This window comes from Oncorhynchus mykiss, chromosome 19 (genome assembly GCF_057628025.1).
Source record: "Oncorhynchus mykiss isolate SJ-2025 chromosome 19, ASM5762802v1, whole genome shotgun sequence".
Classification (NCBI taxonomy): domain Eukaryota; kingdom Metazoa; phylum Chordata; class Actinopteri; order Salmoniformes; family Salmonidae; genus Oncorhynchus; species Oncorhynchus mykiss.
Genome location: NC_143040.1, coordinates 29,974,745 through 29,995,025, shown reverse-complemented (window position 1 = coordinate 29,995,025; position 20,281 = coordinate 29,974,745). Strand labels below are relative to the sequence as shown.

The 20,281-nt window shown below is 42.6% G+C and overlaps 2 protein-coding genes across 6 annotated transcripts in view; one reads left to right on the top strand and one right to left on the bottom strand.

Annotated features, from left to right (window-relative positions):
* LOC110497512 (sodium/hydrogen exchanger 9B2) overlaps window positions 1–16,077 on the top strand; it is a 24,137-nt gene extending 8,060 nt beyond the window's left edge. For 3 of the 5 annotated variants that reach the window (XM_021573650.3, XM_021573651.3, XM_021573649.3), the window contains 11 exons: window positions 426–624; window positions 1,159–1,329; window positions 3,031–3,173; window positions 4,052–4,179; window positions 6,228–6,403; window positions 6,935–7,041; window positions 8,063–8,212; window positions 8,699–8,807; window positions 8,949–9,085; window positions 9,469–9,652; window positions 11,862–16,077. In XM_021573650.3, coding sequence (XP_021429325.3) covers window positions 426–624; window positions 1,159–1,329; window positions 3,031–3,173; window positions 4,052–4,179; window positions 6,228–6,403; window positions 6,935–7,041; window positions 8,063–8,212; window positions 8,699–8,807; window positions 8,949–9,085; window positions 9,469–9,652; window positions 11,862–11,920 — 1,563 coding nt within the window. In that variant the 3' untranslated portion in view covers window positions 11,921–16,077. Of the gene's footprint in view, window positions 1–425; window positions 625–1,158; window positions 1,330–3,030; window positions 3,174–4,051; window positions 4,180–6,227; window positions 6,404–6,552; window positions 6,800–6,934; window positions 7,042–8,062; window positions 8,213–8,698; window positions 8,808–8,948; window positions 9,086–9,468; window positions 9,653–11,861 lie in introns of those variants that run through there. The other 2 variants (XM_090210738.1, XM_090210737.1) reach the window with 1 other exon arrangement.
* LOC110497513 (CDGSH iron-sulfur domain-containing protein 2B) lies at window positions 15,317–20,281 on the bottom strand. Its single transcript, XM_021573652.3, has 3 exons — window positions 19,976–20,281; window positions 16,880–17,094; window positions 15,317–16,381 (listed from the first exon to the last, which is right to left on the bottom strand). The coding sequence occupies exons 1-3, from the start codon at window positions 20,076–20,078 to the stop codon at window positions 16,292–16,294; spliced, it is 408 nt and encodes a 135-aa protein (XP_021429327.1). The 5' UTR covers window positions 20,079–20,281; the 3' UTR covers window positions 15,317–16,291.

The window sequence follows — 20,281 nt, the reverse complement described above, 5'->3', positions numbered from 1 at the left end:
CTGTTCTCTGTGCACTATTTCTATGCTTCTGTTAAGTTTAGTTTGCGTCTTTTGGTTTTGTACACCAGCTGAAAATATAATATTTTTGGTTATTGAAAATATATTTAACAGCGGTTTGAATGGTACATTGTTTCTCTACACTATACATTGCTTGTTATGTTACATAAACTTAAATTAAGTGTTCTATTCGAACTTTAGCAACCAGAAAATGACGGGGCAATTTCTGCATATTGCACCTTTTAACTGGTTAGAGTACGATAGGAATCTTTTTGAAATAATATAAAAATATCCAGTAGTTACTTTTTCAGAAGCTTGTATTGAAATGGCATTTTTGTAGTAAGAAAGTTGAATTTAAAAAGTATGGCTACGGACACATTTTCATATTGAACTAAGAACCCTTTCCTCTATGTCCGTCCTCCCGGTAGTTCCTGGGTGTCAACCAGATTCAGGTGGTGGTGAGCCGGAGCCCAACCCCCCAGGTCACGGAGGAGACCTACTTTATCCCCCGTAACCCGGTGGTGGATGCGGGCACCAACACCGACCCCCCGGTCATCTGCTGTGGCAGGCTCCGCCGGGCATGCCCCTGCCCGCCCCGAGGCCTCCTGGCCTCCCTCATCACCAAGGGTGGGCACCAACATAGATATAGGCCTATGGACACCAGAATAGAGATGCAATATAGGCCTAACACTAGAGTGGCTTCAATGTGCTGATAATGCCATTTTGGTCTGTTTTATTTACTTCTGGGCACCAGGGGGGGCTAATGCTACCGTAGAGATGTTACCATGGTGACATTGCTATGGGATCAGGGGTTGGCATCTTGTAGCATTTTGTGCTTGGGCGAATGGAAAATGGTGGGGGTTTGTAGAACCAGTGTGTTTCTCTCTTTATCCAGCGCACGCTGTTGAACAGTGCCACAGTACCCAGAGGCATTTATATAGCACAAATGGAGTAGGTTTACAGATGGACTAAAGCACAACCCACTGTCACTGATATATTGCCATTGACAAGTTAACATTTAGGCTTAGTAGTAGACTTTTGAGACCATTGTACCTTGCAAACCAAATCAAGTACAGCACATGCAATCTATTATTTTATTTGGCAGGTAAAAGGCAAAAACTACTGGCTACGTACTGACTTCTGACCTCTCCTCCCTCCCAGTCCTCATTGCATTAGTGCTGTTTGGCGTGGTGTGGTCCATCACAGAGAAGGAGTGTCTGCCGGGGGGGAACCTGTTCGGCATCACCGTGCTCTTCATCTGCTCTGTCACCGGGGGCAAACTGGTGGGCCTCATACGGCTTCCCAAACTGCCTCCCTTTCCCCCGCTCCTGGGTAGGTAATGCGAATGGAGAGAGTGAGTGTTTGTGTGTGTTGTAGGTGATGGGGTCTGTCTTGTCTGTGAATGTGCAGCATACAAGTTATATTCTGTAACCTCTACTTCATTTGACTTGTTGAGAATGAGAAGAAATGCCATCTTCAGGGTGTTGAGTGCCCTACATGCTCCTTAGCAACAGTCAGACATGCCATCGGCCTGGCTGCTGGTAATATATATCTGCTGATATAGTAGATAGAATACACCTACTTACTATAATAAGCACACATTCAGATTAAGCACACCCACTCACTATATTTAGCCTGCATGCACTTGCTTGTCCCCTAACTACTACTCTTTACTATACACGGATGGTCAAACAGTCCCCCTATTATTCTGTCTGGCTTTGCCGACGCTGCTACATGTTACTACCATACCTAAACAGTGAAGTGAGTTCATATCACACCTTATCCCATTTCTAACCAAATGAACACCCTTGTTGACTTAGACTGATAGGAATTGAATGAAACATGTCTTTTCATTTCTCAACAAACAAGAGACTTGGTTGAGCTTTGACCAAAGTCTCTCTTGATGCCGGTAACCACATGAAAAGTCCTGTAGTTTGCACAGACCCCTATAATAAGACAGTGGCCACTCATTTAGCCCGCAAGAAGGTAGAAGGCCGTCGTTCCGGTTCACAGCCTACTCCTCACTTTCAACAGTCCAGAAAGGAGATTGTAGATAATAAAGAAGTGTTTGTGCTGGGTCTTTAATTTATAAACGTTGATCGTTAGCGTAGTCTATCCGACAGAGCCCACTCCCATAGTCCAGAATTGAAGTCCTGTTTGTTGGATATAGATCTTTGATATTTAATGTCTCTCCAACCCCTGGGGACGCAGCATTGAAATGGAACAAAGCAGGAATTCCATTTCGTTCAAGCTTTGTTATGGCCTTGAAGGTATTTATTTTTTACTTAGGCTAACCGACAGTCGGTCCCACATTTTTATGCCTGTCTACTGGTTCCTCCCTGCTCAGACAGTAGTCATTGCTTGCGTCCCAAATGTAATGGAATTGTTCTATACTTTCTTGATAATACACTATTAAGCAGGCATTTTATCCAAAGCGGTTTACAGCACAGTGATGTGAGTGCATACGGTTTTGTATGCCACCAATGGGGAATCAAATCCACAACCCTGATGTTGGCTAATGCCACTCTCTTACCAACTGAACCACACAGGACCATATTGATCTTTCTGACCTTCAAAGGCAATTCAATTTCATACAGTAAATGAAAGACTCCACTGTATGCATGTCTTTCTTCAGTTTGCACTATTCCTACATGGAAAGGTTTTTCCTTTACTCTCAAAAGACTCCTATGCCTAGAAGCCTTTTGATATCTTAAACCAATTGATCTTCAACCTTTTTAATATGCAGTTCCCAGACTATCAGAACAAAGAATGTCGTAAAATATGGATTTCTTGGCATTTGAACCAATGTGAAGATGGGAATAATATCTTAGCCTCTGTTTATGTTTAGCTCTTTTTTATATATATTTTTTATAAAAACACGTTTGTTTTCAGAACGACACAGCAAGACATCGTTTTTTGTCCCTCTTGCTGTGAGAGAAAGTCCAAAGAACAACACCATGGTTGCTTATAGAAGTATTAACTTTAATAATATAATAGTATGATAAAGGATCATTGTTCGGTCATTCTCTACAGGTATGCTATTGTCGGGCTTCCTGCTGCGTAATATCCCCGTGGTAACGGATGCTGTGTACATCGACTACCGATGGTCCGCCTCCCTGAGGAACATTGCCCTTGCTGTCATCCTGGCCCGAGCAGGCCTGGGATTGGATGCCTCGGTATGTCAATAAAACACTCTTTCGGTGGAATATTCTATTCAAAGTGAGAGAGACTTTGTCATTTCTTCAAACAATCATCTTTATTCAATATCGATGAATTATTGCAATAATGAAACCGTCGACCCAACAGTCTTGGTTGTTGGGCCAAGAGCCTAACTGATAATGATAAAACCGAGACCTTATATAGGACTTAAATGCTTAGTCAGACTGCTTCCAACTCCCATAAGCCACCTTGGTTATCTACATAGGATGGTGTTTTGCCCCCAACCCGGCTTAGTTTCCCAGATGCCAGGAAGATGACAACAACATTGTTCTAAGCTCTTTCAGGTTATCTCTATCTTGGGTCACACACACCACATTTTGTCTATAGAATGCTTGATCTTACGCCCAGACTAACTGCAGGAAGCTAGAGTGGAAACCATCTCTTTACAGAAATACATGATTAAACAGAACAGAAATGTCCTATTTGTAAAGTATTAATCGCTAACTGTCAAACAAACCAGGTAAATATGTAATTTTTCGACCACACTCTCCATAGGCCAAAGCTTTTAGTGTTTAGTCCTTTTCTATTTGTGTTCCTGTGATAACCTGTGTTAAAGGAGAAATCCACTCCAAAACGGTGTGTGTATTTTTTTCATTAGTCCACTGTTTGTTACCGTCCCAAAATGTTTTGCATTTCAGCAATCAAGCTTTCAGGAACTTCAAGAAGCAAAGTGTCACTTGCCACATAATGTCAACTTTACTGCTGACCTGCGAAACATTTGGGGCTAATGAAATGTGGATTGTTCCTTTTAACTTGGGATTGTATCGACAGTGGGCTAATGACATTTAGATTTTTCCATTAATGTGTGTGTGTTTGTATACATGTGTGTTCCCAGGCTCTGAAGAAGCTGAGTATGGTGTGTATACGCGTGGGAATGGGACCCTGCATCATCGAGGCCTGCACCGTCGCCATCGCGTCCCACTTCCTCATGGGCCTGCCCTGGATCTGGGGATTCATCCTCGGGTAATCTCTCTCTGTCTGTCTCGGGTCTGTCGGTCAGTCGTCTAAATTCCACTTAGTATTCTGCAGCCTCCCGATGCATTTGTAAAACTAAAGGGCTACCTAACACCACTTGCTTTCCATTAAGACCGGTGTAGAGTATTTTGCAGCTACTGTAACTCACCGTGAACACTTGAAGTATACTTTATACCAGGGCTCTCCAACCCTGTTCCTGGAGAGCTACCGTCCTGTAGGTTTTCACTCCAACCTTGATCTAACGCACCTGATTCTAATAATGAGCTGGTTGATAAGGTGAACCAGGTTAGTTATAACTGGGGTTGGAGCGAAAACCTACAGGAGGGGAGCTCTCCAGGAGTAGGATTGGATACCCAGCCTTTATATATTTTAATTTCATCCTCTGACTCTTAGCCCCTTGCTCTCTGTCTTCTATATTTCTCTCATCCTCTCTCCTCTTACTCTCTCTCCTGTCCTCTCCACTCATACGGGCTCTCACTCTGATCTATCCATCGTTCTATTCATCCATCCCTCTAAATACACTACCCTACCCTCCTACATTACCAAAAGTATGCTTGTCGAACATCGCATTCCAAAATCATGGGCATCAATATGGAGTTGGTCCCCCTTTTGCTGCTATAACAGCCTCCACTCTTCTGGGGCTTTCAACTAGATATTGGAACATTGCTGCGGGGACATGCTTCCATTCAGGCACGAGCATTAGTGAGGTTGGGCACTGATGTTGGGCGATTAGGCCTGGCTCGCAGTCAGCGTTCCAATTCGTCCCAAAGGTGTTTGAATGTGTTGAGGTCAGGGCTCTGCAGGTTAGTCAAGTTCTTCCACACCGATCTCGACAAACCATTTCTGTATGGACCACGCTTTGTGCACGGGGCATTGTCATGCTGAAACAAGAAAGCACAATCATCTAGAATGTCATTGTATGCTATAGTGTTAAGATTTCCCTACTGAAACTAAGGGGCCTAGCCCGAACCATGAAAAACAACCCCAGACATTATTCCACCTACACCAAACTATACAGTTGGCACTATTCATTGGGGCAGGCAGAGTTCTCCTGGCTTCCGCCAAACCCAGATTTGTCCTTTGGACTGCCAGATGGTGAAGCGGATTCATCACTCCAGAGAACAGGTTTCCACTGCTACAGAGTCCAATGGTGGCGAGCTTTACACCACTCCAGCCGACACTTGGTATTGCTCATGGTGATCTTAGGCTTGTGTGCAGCTGCTCGGCCATGGAAACCCTTTTCATGAAGCTCCCGACCAACAGTTCTTGTGCTGATATTGCTTCCAGAGGCCGTTTGGAACTCGGTAGTCAGTGTTGCAGCCGAGGACAGATGATTTTTCCGCACTACGTGCTTCAGCGGTCCTGTTCTGTGAGCTTGTGAGGCCTACTACTTCACGGCTGAGCCGTTGTTGCTCCTAGACATTTCCACTTCACAATAACAGCACTTACAGTTACCCGGGGCAGCTCTAGCAGGGCAGAAATTTGACGAACTGCCACGTTGAAAGGTTCACAGCTCTTCAGTAAGGCCATCCTGCTGCCAATGTTATCCCTATGGAGATTGCATGGCTGTGTGTTCAATTTTATACAGCATTGATTGTGGCTGGGATGTCAACATACTTTTGTATGTATAGTGTATATCTCAAACTAATTCCTATTAGTAAAGCTGCATCATTAAACACTTTGTCTATACTCATTGTATTATCCCCCATAACCCCTCCCCTGTCTCTTCATGGTTTGTGATGTCTTCATATTAATCAATCGAATGCATTATTTTTATTTAACATCAGCAGTTGCTCAAAGTGCTTTTACAGTCCTTTGAAAGCATCTTCTACAGGGCCATATTATATGATGAACTCTGTCTCCTCTCCTGTCGATTTGTACTGGCTATCTGCTAAATGGTCATATGACAATATTATTATCAGTATTCATATTACAGGTTGTTACTTCTGAGGTCGCTCTTCAGCCTGGCAACACAAACTTGATGAATATGATATTCTGATGATTAACCCTCACTTTGGCTCTCCCGTCTCTTGTAGATTTGTGCTGGGAGCCGTGTCCCCGGCCGTGGTGGTTCCCTCCATGCTGCTGCTGCAGAAGGATGGCTACGGCTTGGAGCAGGGCATCCCTACCCTCCTCATGGCTGCCGGCAGCTTCGACGACATCCTGGCCATCACCGGCTTCACCACCTGCATGGGCATGGCCTTCGCCACCGGTAGGGATCCAATCAGTCGGGAGCATGTTGATCTGTTCTTCTGCTCTAAGCCAATCAGGAGGGAGGTTGTTGATCTGTGCCTCTGCTCTGAGCCAATGATGCGAGGAGACCACTAGAAAAAGAATAGAACTTATCTGTTTTTGTTGCAGCATTAATAGAAATCTTCCTGCAATCTGTCCTGGATCCAATAGATGACACCCTCACACTTCGGGAATCGAACCTACGAATCCTGTTGTTGCAAGCGCCATGCTCTACCAACTGAGCCACGGGACCATTAGTATGAGCAAACTGTTACATGTGTGCATGTGCATCTGCTATTACTGTGTCTTCCTCTGTATTGCATGCTTTTTATTAATTGACTTCCTGCTGGAATCTGTGTCCTAAATGGCATCGCATTCCCTATATAGTGAACTACTTTGACCAGGGCCCGCATAGGTCTCTGGTCAAAAGTAACAGGGTGCCATTTGGGACGATCCTGTCTGTTTTGATATTAATTTAATATGTTTTGTTGTGCTGTGTCTCTCTCTGCAGGCTCCATGTGGTACAACCTGCTGAGAGGTATACTGGAGGTGGGAGGGGGAATGGTAGCTGGGGTCCTGCTGGGATTTCTGTTGCGTTACTTTCCCAGCAAAGACCAGGTACGAATCACCATTGAAAGGACTCTGCTTTCAAATCAAATGTTATTGGTCACATGCGCCAAATACAGCAGGTGTAGACCTTACAGTGAAATGCTAACTTACAAGCTCTTAACCAACAATGCAGTTAAGAAAATACCCCCGAAAATAAAAGTAACAAATAATTAAAGAGCAGCAGTAAAATAACAATAACGAGGCTATATACAGGGGGTACCGGTACAGATTCAATGTGGGGGGGGGAATATGTAGGTAGAGTTATTAAAGTGACTATGCATAGATAATAAGAGTAGCATCAGTGTAAAGGGGGGGGGGGGGTGCGCAAATTGTCTGGGTAGCCATTTGACTACCGTAATTTCCGGACTATAAGCCGCTACTTTATTCCCACACTTTGAACCTCGCGGTTTATACAATGACGTGGCTAATTTATGGATTTTTCCCGCTTTCACAAGATTCATGCCGCCAAAAAACTGAGCACCGTCACATAATGTGACGTAAATTGAGTGCGCTCAAACTTCCCATCATTCTGATTACGGTAGTCATTTTGTCACCCTCATCATGGCAAAGACACGGAGAAATGCATATGATGCAGCTTTCAAGTTGAAGGCGATCGATCTGGCTGTTGGAAAAGGAAATAGAGCTGCTGCACGGGAGCTTGGCCTTAATGAGTCGATGATAAGACGTTGGAAACAGCGGCCCGACAGGAAGTCCAGGATCCAGTTGCAGAGGGAGGTGTTTAGTCCGAGTCTTTAGCTTACTGATGAGCTTTGAGGGCACTATGGTGTTGAACGCTGAGCTGTAGTCAATGAACAGCATTCTCACATAGGTGTTCCTTTTGTCCAGGTGAGAAAGGGCAGTGTGGAGTGCAATAGAGAGGAAACTGGACTATGGAGTTGACCTATAACGGAGCTCAGTTTTCTCAGTAGCGTTTCCCTTTCTCAGTAATGTTACTCCAGGGACATAGTCCTTGTTTGGAAAACCTTTAGTAATACATCCTTCCTTCTCTCTCTCACTCTTTCTACTGTAGAACAACGTAGTGATGAAGCGCTCATTCCTGCTACTGGGCCTGTCGGTGTTTGCCGTGTTCGGCAGCAACGTGGCCGGCTTCCCCGGCTCGGGGGGCCTCTGCACCCTGGTCCTCGCCTTCCTGGCCAGCCTGGGCTGGAGAAGGTCCAAGGTCAGTCAATCACACACACATACAACCCCATCCCGTGCCGACCACTCACTCAACCCGCCGTACCCTGCATCTTCTAGCTAGGCACTTACACTCTCACCCAAATTCCCCCCGAGCCCTTACCTCCAACACAATGGACTCAACTAAAGCATTGGATGTTCCAGTGCAGCACAAACTGCTGTCTTAACACACAGTGGGACCCTTCCAATCAGGATAGAGGCCAATCCCAAATATACAGTCAGTCACATCTCGTATTGTCTCTATGGGAGGCAGATTATCCAGTAGAGTAACACAGTTGTGAAGTCTTGGTGTTTGCTGAACTCTCTCTGTAGTCTGGTTTGTGTCGTGGGTGGTTTTTAATGTTTTTATCGCTTTATCACCCCTCCATTTGCTCTACTTTCACAAATTGTATTTGAAAACGTCAGTACTTTGAGAAACCGTAACGTGTGTCTCCGTAACGTGTGTCTGTCTGACTCGGTGTATGTGCAGGTCCCTGTGGAGGACATAGTGGGTATTGCCTGGGAGGTGTTCCAGCCACTGCTCTTTGGCTTGATCGGGGCCGAGATCCAGATCTCAGAGCTGGACAAAAACACTGTCGGTGAGAACACAAACATCCTCATAAACACACAGTCAGTAAGAACACACACGATGTATACATTTATACCCCGCTCTTTGGAGATAATCTATTATTATAAAGTGTTTATCATTCAACCCCCTCTTAACTTCTCTGTCCCACCAGGCCTGGGCATAGGCTCTCTGGCCATTGGTCTGCTGGTGCGTATTCTCTTCACCTTCGTCTGTGTGCTGTGTGCCGGCTTCAACTTCAAAGAGAAGCTCTTCATCGCTCTGGCCTGGCTACCCAAAGCCACTGTACAGGTACTTAACGTTAAATAGAAACTACGGTGGCCTGGAGTGGTCTAAACCCCTGCCTCTGGAGCACATGTACGACGATGTACTACCTCTGCCAGCATGGGCTCAAATCCAGCTTACTGCTCTTTCAACATTCTCCTCTCCATTTCACTGTATCCAATAAGCATACAAAACAGGATCAAAGGATGAAATTTGCTTCACGCAAAAAAGGCTTAACACGCAAAATAACCATAACATTTGAATATTCTAACTAGTGATTGCGCGACTTGCAACACCTATTATTACCTATGTCTGCATTATTTTAACTTTATGACAGAGTTCTGGCTCTCACAATGTTGAGGGTGACGTGGCCAATGTGTCAATCTCCTCCCCTCCTCTTCTCTCCCCAGGCGGCCATTGGCTCCACAGCGCTGGACATGGCCCGCACCAAGGAGGATAAGGAGCTGGAGAAGTATGGCATGGACGTGCTGACAGTGGCCGTGCTCTCCATCTTGCTCACCGCCCCCATAGGGGCCCTGGTCATAGGACTCACAGGACCTCGCCTGCTGCAGAAACCAAAGAACGCTGCCTGGGGTGAGGACGCACACACAGAATTTGCAAACACACTGTCTGCATAAATACACAGACAGAAGCACACAGCAACAGGAAGGACTGCCACACCATCGCTTTTAAAATAGAAACACACAAAAACCCACACCTACTACTAACCTAGCTTGAGTGTCAGCTGTTATCCCCACATGATGTATAGTGGCTTGCGAAAGTATTCACCCCACTTGGCATTTTTCCTATTTTGTTGCCTTGCAACCTGGAATTAAAATAGATTTTTAGGGGTTTTGTATCATTTGATTTACGCAACATGCCTACCACTTTGAAGTTGCAAAATATTTTTTATTGTGAAAAACAAGAAATAAGACACAAAAAAAAACTGAACTTGAGCATGCATAACTATTCACCCCCCAAAGTCAATACTTTGTAGAGCCAGTTTTTGCTGCAATTACAGCCGGAAGTCTCTTGGGGTATGTTTCTATAAGCTTGGCACATCTAGCCACTGGGATTTTTTCCCATTCTTCAAGTCAAAACTGCTCCAGCTCCTTCAAGTTGGATGGGTTCCGCTGGTGTACAGCAATCTTTAAGTCATACCGCAGATTCTCATTTGGATTGAGGTCTGGGCTTTGACCTAGGCCATTCCAAGACATTTAATTGTTTCCCCTAAACCACTCAAGTGTTGCTTTAGCAGTATACTTAGGGTCATTGTCCTGCTGGAAGGTGAACATCCATCCCAGTCTCAAATCTCTGGAAGACTGAAACAGGTTTCCCTCAAAAATGTCCCTGTATTTAGCGCCATCCATCATTCCTTCAATTCTGACCAGTTTCCCAGTCCCTGCCGATGAAAAACATCCCCACAGCATGATGCAGCCAGCCGCCTAGGGACGGGGACGTGTTCTCAGGGTGATAAGAGGTGTTGGGTTTGCGCTAGACATAGCATTTTCCTTGATGGGCAAAAAGCTCAATTTTAGTCTCATCTGACCAGAGTACCTTCTTCCATATGTTTGGGGAGTCTCCCACATGCCTTTTGGTGAACACCAAACATGTTTGCTTGGACACTCTTCCGTAAAGCCCAGCTCTCTGGAGTGTACGGTTTAGTGGTCCTATGGACAGATACTCAAATCTCCGCTGTGGAACTTTGCAGCTCATTCAGGGTTATCCCTGGTCTCTCTGTTGCCTCTGATTAATGCCCCCCTTGCCTGGTCTGTGAGTTTTGGTGGGCAGCCCGCTCTTGGCAGGTTTGTTGTGGTGCCATATTCTTTACATTTTTGAATAATGGATTTAATGGTGCTTCGTGGGATGTTCAAAGTTTCTGATCAATTTTTTTATAACCCAACCCTGATCTGTACTTCTCCACAACTTTGCACACATGGACTTTATTTAAATATCACAATCTAACTAATTAAGTGACATCTGAAGGTAATTGGTTGCACCAGATCTTATTTACGAGCTTCATAGCAAAGTGGGTGAATACATATCCACGCGTCACTTTTCTGTTTTTAATTTATTTTTCATTTTAAGAATCTTTTGGGGGGAAAAATAATTTCAATTCACCAATTTGGACTATTTTGTGTGTCCATTATATGACGTCCAAATAAAAATCCATTTAAATTACAAGTTGTCATGCAACAAAATAGGAAAAACACGAAGGGGGGTGTGAATGCTTTTGCAGGGCACTGTAAACGGTGACACCCCATTATGGGTTTTAACCTCCACTCCTATTATACTCAATTGTGCTTGTCCACACAGTATAGGGAAGGAAGTGTGTTCATGAAAAGCAGTGTACCTTTATGACTGAGATGATCTTTATTTAAAAAAGCCTGGAATCCAAACTGATATGCATTGTTTCAACATTGTTGACAGTGGTGAAACAGAGCGTGTCAGTCAGGATCTCAGGCTAATAAAGAGAAGCTGTGGATTGGAGAATGATTTGCATCGTGGCTTCAGGTAGTCTTTGTTTCATGCCTCATGTTTTGTCTCAGCCCTGGCTTTTTTTTTGTTCTTCTGGTTTGGAGGGAGATGAGATTATTTGACTACACTGTGTCCTGCCCATCACTGTGTCTCAGACTGTACACTCGCTGAGACATTTTCCATATTGACTATTTGGCCTATAGTCTTAGTTTATACTCACATGGAGACACTTCAGTTTCTCTCGCACACACATGCAAGCACGCACACACACTGCAAAGGCAATTTTTTAATCATTATTTTCTACCCTTTTTCCTTGGATATGCAGAGCGGGAGCAAAGCGGAACTATAACCGAGACCCCAATCACCTACGAGAGTACCCTCTGATGGCGGGAACCAGGAAGTACACTTCACCAAGGAGGAAATGACATGGATGGATCGTAGGGAAATGGGGGCACTTCAAGCGTGCATCTAAAATGGCACCCTATTCTCTTTAAAGTGCTGTACTGTTTAGAGAATATGGTTCCTATTTCAGACTCTGGTGACACCCAGGATAATGCCTTTCGGACAGTGGGGTCTCTCATCTGTGTGTCTGTCCTTGGTGTGTTTGACATCCTGCAGTGTTTATTTATATCTCCTTGAGGGTAGTTTCCAGGCCTCGAACTACAGCTGCCACTCAACCAACAATCCACTATATCCAAGCATTATGCACTATACTGAAAATTCAGTAATGTTACTATTAAAATGATACCCTATCATTAAAAGTGGTTCGATGAGCTGAGCCACTAGAATTGAATGTTTTTGACATTGACTATCAGGCATATTGTGTGTTCATTATCATACACTGTATGTACGCCTTCACAGCATTTATTTTTTGTCCTTAGGCTTTACACATCAATTATTTACCAGCTGCTGATGTTGTATTCTGTGTGAATGTAATGTATTTATGAGAAGGTTGTTGTACTAGCTTGTTGTGCAGTTTGATTCAAAGAAAATATTATATTTTGCGTTGGACTGTTGTTGCTAGCTAGACTCCGGACGAAGGCAAGACAATTTGATTTATTGTATGTTACCATTTAAGCAATATTCAAATCATGTGCACTAAATGTGACTGAATGTCACAAAAAACATGAATAATATGGACCCCTTGCTAAGATATATTTATGACGGGGGTCTTTCATGCAAACTCAGTGTGGCTCAGATAATAGCGTCACATTCAGAGCAATATACTGTAAAATCTGTTTTTAAGAAAAGACTGCCAAACAGTCAGTTTATTTGTTCTATTTTATTGTGTTTTTATTATTCAGTATTTATGATTTGATTCCATAAAGAGTTAATTGTGCAGTTGATTTAGAGATACTTTTGTTACGTTTGTATGGACTCTTGAAAGAGTCCCTTTAGGTTTTTCAGTAGTCATTTGTAATATATCATACCATTTAAGAGTCCTGTTTTAACTTTTGAAACTTGAACTGTTAAATTGTAAAAAAAAAAAAAAGAAAGTATTTTCTGAGATCAAAGCACATTTTCTGTTAAACCAATTCCATTTGCTCCAGATTACGTATATGCTGTAGGTCTAGCTCAACTGGAATATTATACCCGGAAATTATTTGATATTGATAGAAAATGTCAACACTGGCCCTTTAAGGAAAGTGGTAGTCTTTTGACACTAAGAACACATTAAGGACACCTTCCTAATATTGAGTTGCATCCCTTCCTTTTGCCCTCAGAACAGCCTAAATTTGTCCGGGTATGGACTCTACAAGGTGTCGAAGTGTTCCACAGGGATGCTGGCCCATGTTGACTCCAATACTTCCTACAGTTGGCTGGATGTCCTTTGGGTGGTGGACACACGGAGAAACTGTTCAGCATGAAAAAACCCGTCAGCTTAGCAGTTCTTGACCCAAACCGGTGCCATACGATTTTTAAAGGCAATTAAATATTTTGCTTCATTCACCCTCTGAAGGGCGCATTCAGAAAGTATGCAGACCCTTTTTTACATCAGTATTCAGACCCTTTTCTATGAGGCTTGAAATTGAGCTAAGGTGCATCCTGTTTCCATTGATCATCCTTGAGATGTTCTACAACAAGATTTGAGTCCACCTGTGGTAAATTCAATTGATTGGACATGATTTGTAAAGGCACACACCTGTCTATATAAGGTCCCACAGTTGACAGTGCATGTCAGAGCAAAAACCAAGCCATGAGGTTGAAGTGCCAAGACAGGATTGTGTCGAGGCACAGATCTGGGGAACTGTACCAAAAAATGTCTGCAGCTTTGAAGGTCCCCAAGAACACAGTGGCCTCCATAATTTTTAAATGGAAGAAGTTTGGATCCACCAAGACTCTTCCTAAAGCTTGCTGCCTGGCCAAACTGAGCATTTGGGGGAGAAGGGCCTTGGTCAGGGATGTGACCAAGAACCTGATGGTGACTCTGACAGAGCTCTGTGGAGATGGGAGAACCTTCCAGAAGGACAACCATCTCTGCAGCACTCCACCAATCAGGCCGTTATGGTAGAGTGGCCAGATGAAAGCCACTCCTCAGTAAAAGGCACATGACAACCCGCTTGGAGTTTGCCAAAAGACACCTAAAGAACTCTCAAACCATGATAAACTAGATTGTCTGGTATGATGAAACCAACATTTTTACTATTTGGCCTGAATAACAAGCGTCACGTCTGGAGGGAACCTGTCACCATCCTTACGGTGAAGCGTGGTGGCAGCATGTTGTATGTTTTTCAGGGACTGGGAGACTAGTCAGAATCAAGGGAAAGATGAACAGAGCAAAGTACAGAGATCCTTGATGAAAACCTGCTCCAGGGCGCTTAGGACCACATTCTGGGGTGACGGTTCACCTTCCAACAGGACAATGACCTTAAGCACACTGCCAAGACAACGCAGGAGTGGCTTCGGAACAAGTCTCTGAATGTTCTTGAGTGGCCCAGCCAGAGCTGTGACTTGAACCCGATCGAACATCTCTGGAGAGACCTGAAGATAGCTGTGAAGGGACGCCCCCCATCCAACCTGACAAGACTTGAGAGGATCTGCAGAGAAGAATGGGAGAAACTCCCCAAATACAGGTGTGCCACGCTTGTAGCATCATACCCAAGAAGACTTGAGGCTGTAATCACTGCCAAAGGTGCTTCAACAAAGTACTGAGTAAAGGATCTGAACACTTATGTAAATGTGAGAATCTAAAAATCTGGTTTTGCTTTGTCATTGTGGGGGATTGAGGGAGGGGGAGGGGTGAACAATTTGATCAATTTAAGGCTGCAACAAAATGTCAAGGGATCTGAATACCTTCTGAATGCACTGTATACACAATGTATCCATGTCAAGGCTTAAAAATCCTTTAAACTTGTCTTCCCTATATCTGCAATACACCAATTGAGGTGGATTTAACCAGTGACATCATAGCTTTCACCTGGTCAGTCTTATGGAAGGAGCAGGTGTCCTTAACGTTTAACACTCAGCATAGATGCTACATGTACTGTAATCATGTTTTGTGTTAGAGGTGAGCAACGTTCTTATCTTTAATGTGGTGATATAAGGGGTCCGATGTTTCTACCATCAAAAAGCACAGGTCAGGTCCTAGCATCAAGGTTTTGGTATGGAAAGCAGACGCAAACAGTAACTGGTGCTGCTGGTGTCCTTAGGTTATGTTGTCAACATTTTTGTGCAAACTCATGGGAAGTGTGTTTCAAATGATTGTAAATCAATTCCCAAAACTTCAAGGCCTGTTTCTTTCTTCTTGCCATTTGACAAAACTCCTTTCCTAAAACAAAGTAACTCGGGTCAACTTTTATTTTACAGAAGTCCACAGGCGGGCACAGTTTGCCTAAATCCCAGTAAAACTGGTATTTAACATAAGGATCAGTAAACAAAGGATCAGCTACCTTCTTCAAATCTCATGATGAATGTATTAAGAAATATTTGCAATTACATTCAGTTTTAATGCAAAGTCAATCAGACAACTGACATGTTTGATACTGTAAAGGCAAAACATTGAATTGCTTAAATATTTGTAGAAAAACAAGGGTTCGTTGTTGAGTGGAGGAGTTTTGTGAAATTGAGATGTCTTAAGATCGTCAGGTTGAATACACAACAGTATGAACACAGAATTAAGGCATGTTTTATAAGGTTAGGAACAAAGAAATGGCAGAGAAAATAAATCCTGGAAGTGTGTTTGTATGCAAGTGAAAGACTTCAAGCTTGCAGTAGTTCAGAGATTGAAAAGGCTAAGTATACATATTTTTTTCAACTTAACAAAATGTACTGCTACCCTAATTGCAATCATGTTTCAAGTTCAAATTCCCCTCAATGTGATCCCAATAGTTTGGAACCGAGCGGTGCTACCAAGGAGACCAACGTTAACTGTTTCTAACGAGAGCTGCTAGCCAGACTGGAAAATGGCCACTGTACAAAAAGTTCTCAGAAGGAGACAATAAGAGGGAGTGGTGATAGTTTGAAAGGTTTTATGCTACTCTGTGGTATAACCTCTGTTAATGTCCGTTATTGTCAAGTTGAAATAAATAAGATTTACAAAAGTGCTGATGGTAAAATCTTTGAGTTAACGTGCCACCAACATTTTTACAGCATATCACGACCAAAAGGAAAGTATGTGCCATTTTTTTTTTACCAAAACAAAACACAAATTGGAAGAGTGCAAAAGGTCATGCCCTAAAATACAGACTTTTTTTTAAAGAACCAACGACAGAAGTAGGGAGTGAAGATGGCGGCTCCCTCAGTGTTAAAGATGGATTATATTATCTTCTTCTTGAGTATGAGAGGCCCCACGTTGTCTCCAGTCAACTCATTGTGCTTTATGTGTGATTTGTCACAAACAGGAAACTGCAACAGGAAACAACTTAATATTAGACTGATACGTACAGTACGAGGCATTGCTTATAGATAGGCTAACTTGAGCCCCTACCCTCCATATTTGACCATTTCTTAACAGTCATATGCTTCCCTTTGGCCTCAAGACAGTGAGAATGGAAAAAGAAACTGTTGATATCTGCATACATTGCTACGGTTAGAAGACCACTAGCTATTGCTATAAGTCTTTGCATCTAAAGATCTAAAACCAATCTCAAGCCAACTCCCCCCACCCCATTCCCTTGGCACCGATACATGAAGGCTGATCAGGGCCTTTTTTCAAAAAGCGTCCCAGAGTAGTACTGCGATCTAAGATTAGGTTCCCCCTGTCCAGATCGATCATAATGGATAATATTATCAGGCAGTATTGATCCTCAGCACTCCTGAGAGACTTTGAATATGGGCCCTGAAATTACTAAGAAGGTGTAGTGTTAGCAATAACCATCCAACTCTCCCTCTAGTCTAATTTACCGTTTTGGAGCGCCAGCAGCGGCAGTAGCAGACATTTGTGCTCTTCAAGTCCTCAATATCTATCTCGTTGACCACTTTGGGGTTCTCCTTCTGGATCTTCAGGTTGATCAGGCTGTCCTTCTGCTTCTTCTTCTTGGGCAGGAAGGGCCGGATGGTGAGGTAGCCCAGCAGGGCCAAGATTCCCAGGAGAGGCAGTAACCGGAGCCAATCAAGGACTGGGAAGAAAACACAGGCACAACCACAGGTAAAACACGCAGTGATATTGGATCTCCTCAATTGTTCCACCCCTGCGGTTCCCATAACATGCCGCCTCGCCCCATAACATGGGGTTATAGCGGAGTCATACAATTACACAACATGTATAGAGTACCACAGTATGAATCATAAAACCTAGAGGTCAAACAAGGAAATGGTTCCAATCGTTTTCCCACCATCCATTTTTAAAATAAGGGCTTACCATGGCATGAAGTTCTGGTAACCATTTAAATCTCTAAAACAGGGTGACTTATCAATATTTTCACCTGTATTTACCCTATAAAAATGAAATGCTAATTAGCTGCTAATGTGGCTATCATAAAGAACTACAAATGCCATGATGATCTGGACGAGACTGACGAATTCAGGCAAAGGTAAGAATCTCGAAGAAATTTAGTAATTAATAAATTGCCTACATTTCTTTCAATTCTGTCAACTGTCTTGTGCAATTTTTTATTTTACACAATACTTGTTAGCAAAGGTATAGGCTTGAAATTATGTGCAGGAGCTTGCATGGATTTGTAGTCTTGCGCGATGTCTACTTTGATGCTAATTAGCATTTTCAAATCAGTAAATATATTGATCAAAGTCATCTTGTCCGAAAGAGATTTACATGGTTATCAAAAAAAATAAAAAAAATAAAATAAATCAGGTCCATCCTGTCAATTATCTTCTTCATTAAGATCTTAAGGCAAAACTGATTCTATATCAGCTTAGTATCTGATAGGCTGGCCTACCCATCGATGCACAGTTCCAAGAGGCCAATATAACAGTGGATAATGTCCCATCCATTATTCCATTGACTATGACAACTTTGAGGGCTGTGTATTTGAATCTCAGGGCAATTAAATTAAATGGCTTTTGATTAAAAAGAAGGGTGACTAAAGGGAGAAAGTTAATCTCATTATACGATTTCTCGACTTCAAAAAGGCAAATGTAAAAACACCATAAAATCCAGACAAAATAATTTAATGAGGTGCTCACCCTTAAATCTGCTAGACTGAATTTTGCTGCGGAGGCATCGTGTACACAGGCATCATATTCTGATCTCTTTTCCACTAATTGGTATTTTGAGCAATTACATCAGATCTTTTTACATCAGATTTTTTTCAGAGCTGATCTGATTGGTCAACAATTAGTGAAACAAATACCAGAATTGGTCTGCCATTGAAAATAAGAATTTGTTCTTAACTGACTTGCCTGGTTAAATAAAGGTAAAATAAAAAAAAACACACTCTTATATTTTTTTCCACTAATTGGTCTTTTGACTGTCTAAACAGCCATAGTGTCTTTAGATTCCTGCAGGGACCTTTCACTTGACTCCCATATTTTCCTGAGAGTGAAAACATTAACATGGCAAATGTAATATAGGGGTGGAAAAACCTCAGTACTTATGCTACTGACTGCAGGCAAGTTATAACTTCAAAACTACACTGAACGGCAATGAAATTAACAATTGAGCTTCCAGTGCCATGTCAATTATTCCAGTCGCTTCATGTTTATGCATCTCCTATAGATTTGCTACCGAAGACTTAAATCAATGTTTACAATGTCAATGATCTTCAGTATGGAGCATCTCAGAGCAATGGGAGAAACCATAATTTACCACCACTGCTTTCCAGACCTGGGTTCAAATCCTATTTGAATTCATTTCAAATATTGTACTCTGTGCTTGATTGGGCTTGTCTGGCTTAATGGACAAATAGAATAGTCCCACAACTGCAAACCCCTCCCATCTGGCAATTCAGACAGAATTAGGGGAAAACACTCAAAAGTTTTTGAAAGATTTTGAAATAGTACCCATGTCTGTTGCTTTCCTTCTAAAAAACGTCATGCTTTTATTTAATTAACTAGGCAAGTCAGTTAAGAACAAATTCTTATTTACAATGACGGCCTACCCATGTCATCTGCACACTCAAGGATATCTGCCAGCCACTAGTTTAGGGCTATTTTTAAATCCCAAATCTGACACTTTCCATAGGGGTGCATTCAGCGTTTCTTCAAGTTGTCAAAGCTTGAAACAACTAAGTGGTCGCCTGAGGTCTCATAGCTCATTTACAGCGGGTTTGTCATAGTACTTAAATTCAAGGCATAACTTTTCCAATGTTGTACACTGACAGTTACTGTCGTCAGACCTTTTTCCTCTCACAACTACTCATAAAGGCTAGTGTGTGAGCCGCATTCAGGTGTAAGGTGAGAGGAATCTGTTCTCCATTGAGTAAGCATGCCATCCTAGATTTACACTGCTCTATGGGAATACCATGAGAGGGTATTTCATGTTTTGCAGCTAAGGCAAAATAAAGGTTTGTAGATGCAATGTTTAATGACATCAAATTATTGAAACTTGGAGATGGTTGTTTATGCACACAGGAGTATGTAAAACACGCATAGCCTGTATATCAAAGTATAAGCAGCCTCAACTTGGATTTTAATTTGTACATATTTTGTTGTAGCCTAATGTTTCATATGCTTGGAATAGTTCCCTTCCATAGCCAAGAGAAGAAATGTGCTACATACAAACGAAACACTTGTTTGGCTGTACAATTAATAAGTTTCCACTCGGAGTCTGATACATGTTCTTGTACTGTTACAATGCATCTCAAAGTAGTGCACTGTTAAGCTACCCTTCAATGTTCAATCAACTTGACCTGAGCCAAGTAAGGAACTTCATTCAGTAGGAAGTGGATTAGCACTTTCACAGCCACACAGAACCCGAAAATCTATAAGAAACTTGGAAAAACCGCACTAAAACTGGCGAACTACTGTGGCTAATATTGTAGGCAGGCATGCATGGGGACAAACTATTCAGTCTTTCCTTTTTTCAACACCGTAACAATTTACCTGTTAACCTCGCAAATCCTCCGATCGTCTCAGGAAGGGGGAACTTCTTGAGGTAGGCTGGAAGCTGGGTTTTTATGATCTTTGAAATAGTTTCTAAAACCATCTTGAATGAAACTATAGGCAGGTTTGAGCTGGATATTTCTTGAGGTCCGTTTGCGTCATTACGCTATTTTAGAAGCTCAAGTCTTGACAGTTGCGTACAAATTGTCCGTGCAAAAGAAATAAATAGAGAAGACGCGTAGATGTGTTGGTGAATAGAAGCAATTGCGGAAGATGATGCTAAAACATGTAACAATGAACGTTGGC

What these genes read in the sequence shown, in the direction of transcription:
- LOC110497513 (XM_021573652.3), bottom strand. Translation starts at nt 20,078, where the DNA reads ATGGTTTTAGAAACTATTTCAAAGATCATAAAAACCCAGCTTCCAGCC. An exon ending in AGGATTTGCGAGGTTAACAG is followed by an intron (nt 17,095 to 19,975) that starts GTAAATTGTTAC and finishes TTTTCTTCCCAG; the next exon opens with TCCTTGATTGGCTCCGGTTA. An exon ending in GCTGCTGGCGCTCCAAAACG is followed by an intron (nt 16,382 to 16,879) that starts GTAAATTAGACT and finishes TTCCTGTTGCAG; the next exon opens with TTTCCTGTTTGTGACAAATC.